We start from the raw sequence: 8,399 nt of genomic DNA on the forward strand, positions 1-8,399 counted from the left end.
TTCTATTTCAGAATTTCAAGCATACACCAACAAAAACACACTCATTTAAGACCATGTGCAAAGAAACATATAATAGCATTCCTTAAGTCCTTGTAGGAAGAATGTATCCAAGACAAGTATAGAACCAAAAACTGTTGGGGGGAAAAAAAGTGAACCTCACTGCATGTGTCTCCAGAATCCAAATTTATAGGAAGTTGAGCATACTTTGCTGTATCTTCTCTCCTACGTCTAATGCAAAGTTTCAACACACAGCTAATCTGAAATTCAATACAGGTCTACTAGTTCACAGCAAGAGGAACCATGCTATGAATTTTGGGATGAGGTAGACAGGGCTGGAGATTTTCACAGTCATTAAAAAACTAAGACAGAGATTATCAATTTATGAATCATAAAACCACTTAATCTAATGAAGGAATTCCTATTTACTGCTTGCAGGTAGTGTTTAAAGGTCAAGATCAAACAGTACACTAAACTTAAAGGCACTTCTTGATAAAAATCAAACAAAGCAAAGCCCACACCTGGGAAAAAAATATAGGTAAGTTTCTGCATTTAAGAAACCCCTAGTTTATTACCTTCTAGATAACCAAGAGAACAATTTGCAGAAGAGATCATTATTCACCCTTTCAAGGGAGGATTACACTGCATTTTGAAAATAGGAATCTTAACAATTTTACTCCCTAGCACTACTATACAATATAAGAAGCATCACATATTTAGAATTCCTAGACTACTTCCAGATTCACACTACCGAGAGAAAGCAATGGCAAAACACAACCAAAAGTGGAGAGGAAACCTCAGCAAATGTTCCTTAACTAGCACCTTAAAAAAAATACACAACACAAAAACAAACAACCAAAACGAACAGGTTCCTGAGATACCTACAACACTGACGACTCCAACAGACTCAAGAAATAAGTAACTCACAGGGTGCAACTTCATATGAGTGTGAGCTGCACGTTATGCATGTGAGGAATGCAGAATCAGGACGTTACTTGTCACATGCAACATTCCAGTTAGTTCTACACAACAGTATTGTGTATGTAACATAGCAGTATACACTAAAGACAGAACGACATGTTTAATATTAGACTGTAGCAGGTACACAGTGAAGTTATTCCATTATTATTAAGTGGAGCTTTCTTAATTTGTCTCACTCCTCCCACTCTACCTCCAAGCATCCTGTTTGTAAATAAGATTTAAGTACGTAAGTACACCATCGCTATGAAGTGCTATTTTAAGTCAATCAAAGTCTTTTTTAATCATACAGACAACAGCAGTATAGTACATATTAATTATTTAGAACGTATGCGCAATTACAGCAGCTCAAGCCTGGGTGGAACGCATTAGTCCTCAGACAAAAAGCAAGGACAGGTATAGGCAATCTTTTCTTTAAGACTGACTTACACAGTTGTGTTAATGCCATTCCTACCGGATGACTGCTTATCGCACAAACCTAAACACGATGTCTGCAGGGATTACGAAGATAATCTTATAGCCTGAAGACAATCGCAGTAGCATTCAAGGACCTTTTGTCGCTATCCGTTCTGTACGCTGAAACCAGCACCAGATCACATACGCGCATCGGAGCGAAACCCCCCCAGGAAACGTCTGCAGGCGCACGTGTGTATTTACTCACGCACGTTCGCGAAACGCGGCCAACGTTACCGCGGGACCCGCCGAGCCCTGCCCGGCCCTTCCCCACCCCCGCAACAGGGCGGCAGGCACCTTCCACGGCAGCACGCCGCCCCCGCGCCAACCCAACGCGCTGCCCTGCAGCCCCGCGGACACCCCGCAAAGCGGATCTGCAGCCTCTCGCCCAAGGCCACCAGGCCGAATCACGCGTGCCCCCTCCCCGCGAGGGCGCAGACTGAGGCGGCAACCGGGGGCGCCAACCCTCCCCGCTCCGAGGAGCCCGGCAGGGCGAGGCTGCCCACGCCAAGCCCCCCTGCCCAGGGCGCGGGGCCCTGCGCGCCTCACGGCCCCGCCGCCCGCTCGCCGCCCGCCGGGGGCGGAGGGGCAGGCGTCGCCACCCTGGGGAGGCCGCCTGAGAGGAGAGAGGGGCCGGCGCGGCCGCGCAGGTGGGTGACGGGGACAGGTACGCGGAGGCCGGGCCGCCGCCGGCGGGCGGAGGGGGGCGCCCGGGGCCGGGCTGGGGGAAGACGCCCGGGGGGCGGTGGGGCCGCCGGGGCTACCTGTATTTCTTGAAGAGCTGGTCGGACTCGCGGAAGCCGTTGTTCAGCAGCATGTTGATGCCGGCCAGCGCCAGCTCCGCGTCCTCGATGGGCAGCGGCGCTTCCCCATCCTCCCGGCGCGGCGGCGGCTGCTCCGAGCCGGCCATGACGATGAGGAGGCAGCAGGACCCAGCCGGCTCTCCCCTACCTACCTACCCACCTACCTACCCACCCACCTATCTATTTATCTACTCGCCCGCCGCCCCTTCGCGGGCGGCTCGGTGCCGCCTCGGCGTGCCCGGAGGGAGGAGCCGGGGGCGCCCGGTGCCCGCGGAGGCGCGAACGCGGTGCCCACCGCCGGGCCGCGCTCCCTCCCGCGCTGCGGCGACGCGGCAGCCGCCTCGCGCCCGCAAGCCCTCCAAAAGCAGCGGCGCCCGCCTCGCTCCCCAGCGCGCAGGCGCCGAGGGGGCCGCGCATGCGCGGGAGCGGGCGGCGCGGCCGCCGCGCGAGGGGCCGGGGGGGGTGTAGCGGGCGCGGGGCGGCTCCTGTGGCGGCGGGGCTTGGGTGGGAGATGGCGCTGGTTTACTTCCCCGCGGAGCCCGAAGCCGGCCTTGTTCGTCCTCTGCCCGGGGACGCCGTCCCTCTGGCACCGGGGAGGGCACGGCGAGCCCCGGCGGGAGGGAGGCAGGCGCTGATGCCCGGCTCGGAGGGAATTTACGTGCGGAGCTTGCTTGGTTTGTCCCCCCTTCAGGTTTTTTCCCTCAGTGTGTCTTCCCTCCGCCCGCACGCTTCTCCTCGCCGCGCGGGTGGGCGCAGCACGGGTGGGTGGGTGGGTGGCTGCCCTCCCGCCAGGCGGGCTCTGCACAGCCCTGAGGCTTCTCGCAAAACCCGCTGGGGTTTTTCACGGGTGGGATGCAGGAGCTGGGGCTGCAGCCGGGCCTTGGATGTGAAGTAATGAAGTCCTCCTGTGATAATGCAGCTTTTCCTTTTCAGGGGAGTGTTGTGGGTTTTTTTTTTTAAGTGATATTAGTCAGTGGCCGAGGTCGCTAGCACAGAAACTGAAGTTCCTCATTTGTACAATGGTGACTTTGTGACCTCCCTAGTGCAAGTCTGGGAAACTGTAGGGTTTCTAGGAATTTACTCCCTAACTCTTGACACCTACCTCCATGAGCAGCCATGTGAACTTGCCCGTGACACTGACAGCAAAAATAACTATTTTGCAAGTTTGGTTCAGGTACAGGCTAGTCTGGCAGGTGTTTCCAAACACAGGATGGGTGAGAAAGTGCACTTGCATAAATGTATCCATTCCAACCCAAAATGGCCAAGTACCTGGACACTGAAAATACACCCACATTGTTTTCACCCTCCTTGGCAGGAAGAGGCTTTCTTTGCTGCACTTAAATTTAGGTGAAGACAAAGGCTATTGCCTACAACCTGGTCTTGCTTCCTGTCAGCTAGGACAGTGCTACAGCTGCTTTTGTGAAAATTTAAGGATCAGACTTACCCCCCTGCCCCTTGCTAGCATACAAAAGAATGGGACCACACTCTACTTTTAGTAGCAACACTTCTTACCTATCAAGAAAAGCATCTGTCTTCCTGAGAATCAAGTAGCAATATTTCTGTACGTGTCTTACGGGAATCGCTGCCACCGCCTTGGGAAATACTCTGTACCAAAAACCTCTCGAGACAGCACTTTTTGAAAGGCAAGGATTGTCTAATGCCGGGAGGCTTCTGAAATCTGTCAGCTGTGAATTGGGCCCTTTGGCTGATTGCCAGCCCCTCTGTCTTACTCTTACTGAGCAGAGCTGGGTACTCGGGATTGTTTAAAGAGAACATGCCTTCTGTTACAATGCATATCTCCAAAACAGCATGATCTACACAGCCTAGAAATCCTCAAGGGCTTGTAGGAAGTCAGCACAGCATGAATGGGGAATGACATGTTCTCCCATGTATTCGCGGGTTATTTGTGAAATTTGGACTCCAGAAATTCAAGCAGCCTTGCTAAAAGGAAGTTGCAGGTTGCAGCTTCACCACCTTTGTTCTCTGTTTCAGGTGTGTGCAAGACACTGCATTCCAGATGAAAAAAATTACTTCTGTAAAGTTATCTCCTATGCAGGATTCTGTGGGTAGGGATTCGTGGTGGAGTGGTTTATAATATCCTTTCCCTTAGTTACATGTAATCGATTCGATCAAGAAGAATTAATCTTCTTACGGATTCCTTGAGAACTCAGCATAGAGAAAGCTAACTCCTACCTCCAAGTACCATTTCTGAGGAGCAGCGAAGAGCCAAGTCCTTTGTGAAACACCTACTCCATTTCTCCAAAGCTAGATTCCTATTATCTCCTAGCCCCTGTGTTTGAATAATAGTGTAGCAGGGCTGTGTGCTCTCTGCAGCTTTCTGGCGCCATGTACAAGGAGCTAGAATTCTTCGAGATCTTCTTTGTAGCACCCAGTTGCTCCAGACCTTGCTCAGGGCTGGCACTGATAATCTGTTTTCTGTAACAAATGCTTTTATAACTATCCGGTAGCTAGCTATTAATTTTGAAACTCAAGACGTGAATAGCTAAATCAACTCTCCAGAAACACAGCTATAAATCTACAGAAAAAATTGGCAGAATGAAACTGCATTTCAACTGCTCAAGTAGAGAAGTAACGCATTTAAACACCAATAATGAAGCAGTATGACATCTGCAGTTTGACTTCAGCAGCTGAGCAGCAGCAGTTTTATAGTGCCCGTGTTGTTTTGAACTGCACTGGAACTGCATTTTCCTGCAGAACTGGATTTGAAATCAGCAGGGCTGTAAGTCTCCCTGCCTGCCCTGTAACGGCAGATGAGGTCTTGTGATGGGTTACAGTTAGTTTGATTCACACGGAGGATGTGGTACCGCTGATTCAGCCTGCTAAAAATGGCGAGGGGATTGAGGAGATCACAGTGAACAGAGCTACATGGATGACTTGTACTTGCTAATCAAAGCTCATATTTACTTCCCAGTCTACCAACACTCAAACGTCTTTCTTATTGTTTTTTGTTTTTTTTAATTCCTGGTAGCATACTATCATCAGCACAATAGGCAGTCATCAGCCAACAATTTCAGCAGAGGGTCCAGTCGGTGGCCAGCTTTCCCCTTGCATCACAGCTCGCTGCAGTGCATTTTTGAATAACCCATGCTACCGTGGCCTATGTTATCTCTCTGTTATGAAAACAGATTGAGGCGACTGGTTTGTAATTACTCAAGGACAACAAAATTACTGATGATGAGCAAGAATTGTACTTTTAATAAATTAACTGGCCTAAAATTTCCAAGACCTTTACTCTGGTTTCCCAGAAGTTGTTAGATAGATAAAAGGCAAAGTGGCCACAATATTCACATCCTGTAAGAGATACAGAATTTTGGTGGGTTTATAGCCCCTTTGCAGGACGCTGCTGTCGTAGTTCAAGATAGCCTGTACCTTTGAATACTCAATTGTTCTTCCCTCTGACAAGCTTTCCAAGTTTCTGCCCTGTTTTTGTGCTTCTGACAGGGAGAAGTCCTGCAGGTCATCCTCTTCACATACTGGTCCCTGAGTCAAAAATTGTTTTTCATTGGTGTTTTTCCTCTGGAAGTCTAATTGGAATTTAGCCCTACTATAAACTCCATGAGCTACACAGAATGGCATAAGTTGAAGTAGCAGGGAGTAAATTATTACAGAAAAGCATATTGATTTATCTAAAGCATCAGAGAGAAAAGAGTTAAAATCAAGAACAGGCCTATATTCATATTTTCTTTAATATCATTTTCATACTCTGTAAATTAGGTCCCACTTGTCCCAGGGCCCTTCTCCACTGTGTCTGGATGAGGCAATCTAACCCGTTGCTTCTGTCTCAGAGTGCCCGAAATCTAATTTTGCTGGGTTTCTTTTTACCTGTCTTGCTCCAAAACTCTACCTCTGTCCTGGAACACCTCAATAAGCCTGGTACAATTTACACTTTTTAAGATGGAGATGAAATTTCAGCAGTGGCTTTAGAATATTTGATCATCAGCAATTAAATTAGAATCACTGCTCGTTTAAGTAGAGAGAAGTAAAATCCTTCAGAATGGAATTAACTTTTTTCCTCTGTGTTGCAGGAAGTGTGACTGTGTATGTATATAAAGCGTTGAAAATACTAGTTAAAATTGTAAAGACATCTCCCACACTTTTTCAATCTCAGACACAAACCTGCAGAATCCACTCTTGTAATTTTGAATTCCTTTCGAGGATTTGCTATTCTAGTTAAATATCAGGTGCAGTCCCATTGTTGGTTATGAAGGGGTGTTACAGTCCAGGGTATAGCCATCTTTTCCACACCAGCTGTCAGAGGGGTCTTATCTGTGTCGGTGACTGCCAGTAACAGCTAGTGAATACATAAATGGGAGTATCTTCCCTTTTTTAATATATTGTATTTGGTAAGAAAAAAATTATTAAGTTCACAAGTACATTTCTAAGGAAATGTACTTTTTAAGTAGCTAAAGCTACTTGTTCTTGGGCTTTGTGTCTCATGCTGTACCTCTGAGTTTTGCAGCAATGAAGGTGCCTGCCTATTGTGTCTTGTCACTTAAATATTTATGGGTGGTGAGCTCTACATCTGTTATCATCATGCATTTTCCATACAGCACAGCAACTAAGCAATACTACAAAGCCAAGCTAATCTTCAGAGCTGGCTCTCCACATTTTCCTATTAATATGCATTGTCATTTTAAGGACTAAACCCCGCGTAAGGACACACATGAAATGACTATTGAAATGCCTTGTGTGTTCTTGTCAATGGACAAAGAGTATGCATACATATTCTGGTAAAACAAAACAGGCCCGATGAGCCTGTTCATCCAAAGTATTCCAAGGATACTGAAATTGAGTCTTTTGACCCTTTCCTCTGATTAAAGAGCATTACAGTAATAACAATTAGAATAATAATCGCTGTTTGTTGCAGTGGACTTTACTCCAGAATCAACCATTCCTTCCTCTCACAAGCTTTCAGTTTTCCCCGCTTATTTTTTGCAGGAAGCCTTTCGTGTATGGAGAGCTATCAGATGGAAGGTGACTGATCTCTTGATCCTGGTCTCTTGAGCACTCGTTCATGGCTGCTTTCATCTAGTCTGTAACAAGGGCTGTGCTGTGGCATTTCTGCACAGAGAAATCACAGAGGTGGCTGGGTCAGAGCAGGTAAAGTTCTTGGAAATTCAAAAAGGAAAGTGAAAGAGGAGACAGAGCAAGTAAGAGCAATTTCATATGTTTTTTCATATTTTGATTATATTTGATAATGTTTATTTTTATCCACATTTATTGTTGCTCTGGACCCAGTATGTAATCAGTCATATAATGGGATAAATTCATGTGCAGTCACATGGAGTTATTTTTACTGAAGCATATGAAGGTGTATAATTTTTGCTATATAAAGGATGCTAAATGACAGAGCTTTTTAGTGTTGGGGTTTTTTTCCCAGAATGTGCTAATGGCCAAACATATGCACACAGTTCCGGAGAAAACAAAGGAATACACAAGTATTAAATACTAACAGCTGCTCTGTTCAGGCAGCAGCCGCATGCTGGCCTGTTTTATGAAAATTGATTGGAAAAACTTCCACACAAAATAATCATCCTACTTGAATTTTTAAGAGCCAATTTAAAATGTTTTACTTTCAGAGGAATGACTTCCTACAGAGTTCAGGTCTACATTTGGTTGTAAAAATATACCTGCTCTGTATTGCCAGAGAGCATGAAATGTAAAGCCCAAAGTGGTTGCCAGAAATCCACCAGTTCTAGCCCACTCCTTTCTGGGGAGTCAGAACAAATTCATCTAGATCGTAAAAGATAAATCTTTGTCTAAATGTCCTTAAAATCTTTTCAGTATGGAGAGTCTGCAGATTAGTTTTCCCTCTTGTTCTTGTTCTAGTGAGCAATGAAAACGATTGCATCTTTGTTATAGAAGCAGGGGGGTAATAGCAAATTAAAACAGGTGAGCTTAATGGTTTTGTGTATGGAGAGTGAGGTAGGCTGTCTTGCCCAAACTGGAAAATATAAACATTATTTGTCCCACACAATACCCTTGTTTCTACATTGTGGGATCTTGATTGGGGCCCTATTAGTCTTTCACTTTTTAGAGCAAATAACAGCCCATTCACTTTGACCTTTCACAAGCAGGCCATAAATTTTAAACCTCTAATCATTTTTTGCTGATCTGCTTTAGAGGGTCCCTCCAGTTTTCCTGCAT

At 46.4% G+C, this 8,399-nt stretch overlaps 1 protein-coding gene across 1 annotated transcript in view; it reads right to left on the reverse strand.

The window, feature by feature from the left end:
* Window positions 1–2,338, reverse strand: part of TTC39C (tetratricopeptide repeat domain 39C) — a 36,627-nt gene extending 34,289 nt beyond the window's left edge. The window contains exon 1 of the mRNA XM_050892681.1: window positions 2,193–2,338. Coding sequence (XP_050748638.1) covers window positions 2,193–2,338 — 146 coding nt within the window. The remainder of the gene's footprint in view (window positions 1–2,192) is intronic.
* Between the last annotated feature and the right edge of the window lie 6,061 nt (window positions 2,339–8,399).

Source organism: Gymnogyps californianus, chromosome 2 (assembly GCF_018139145.2).
Source record: "Gymnogyps californianus isolate 813 chromosome 2, ASM1813914v2, whole genome shotgun sequence".
Lineage (NCBI taxonomy): Eukaryota > Metazoa > Chordata > Aves > Accipitriformes > Cathartidae > Gymnogyps > Gymnogyps californianus.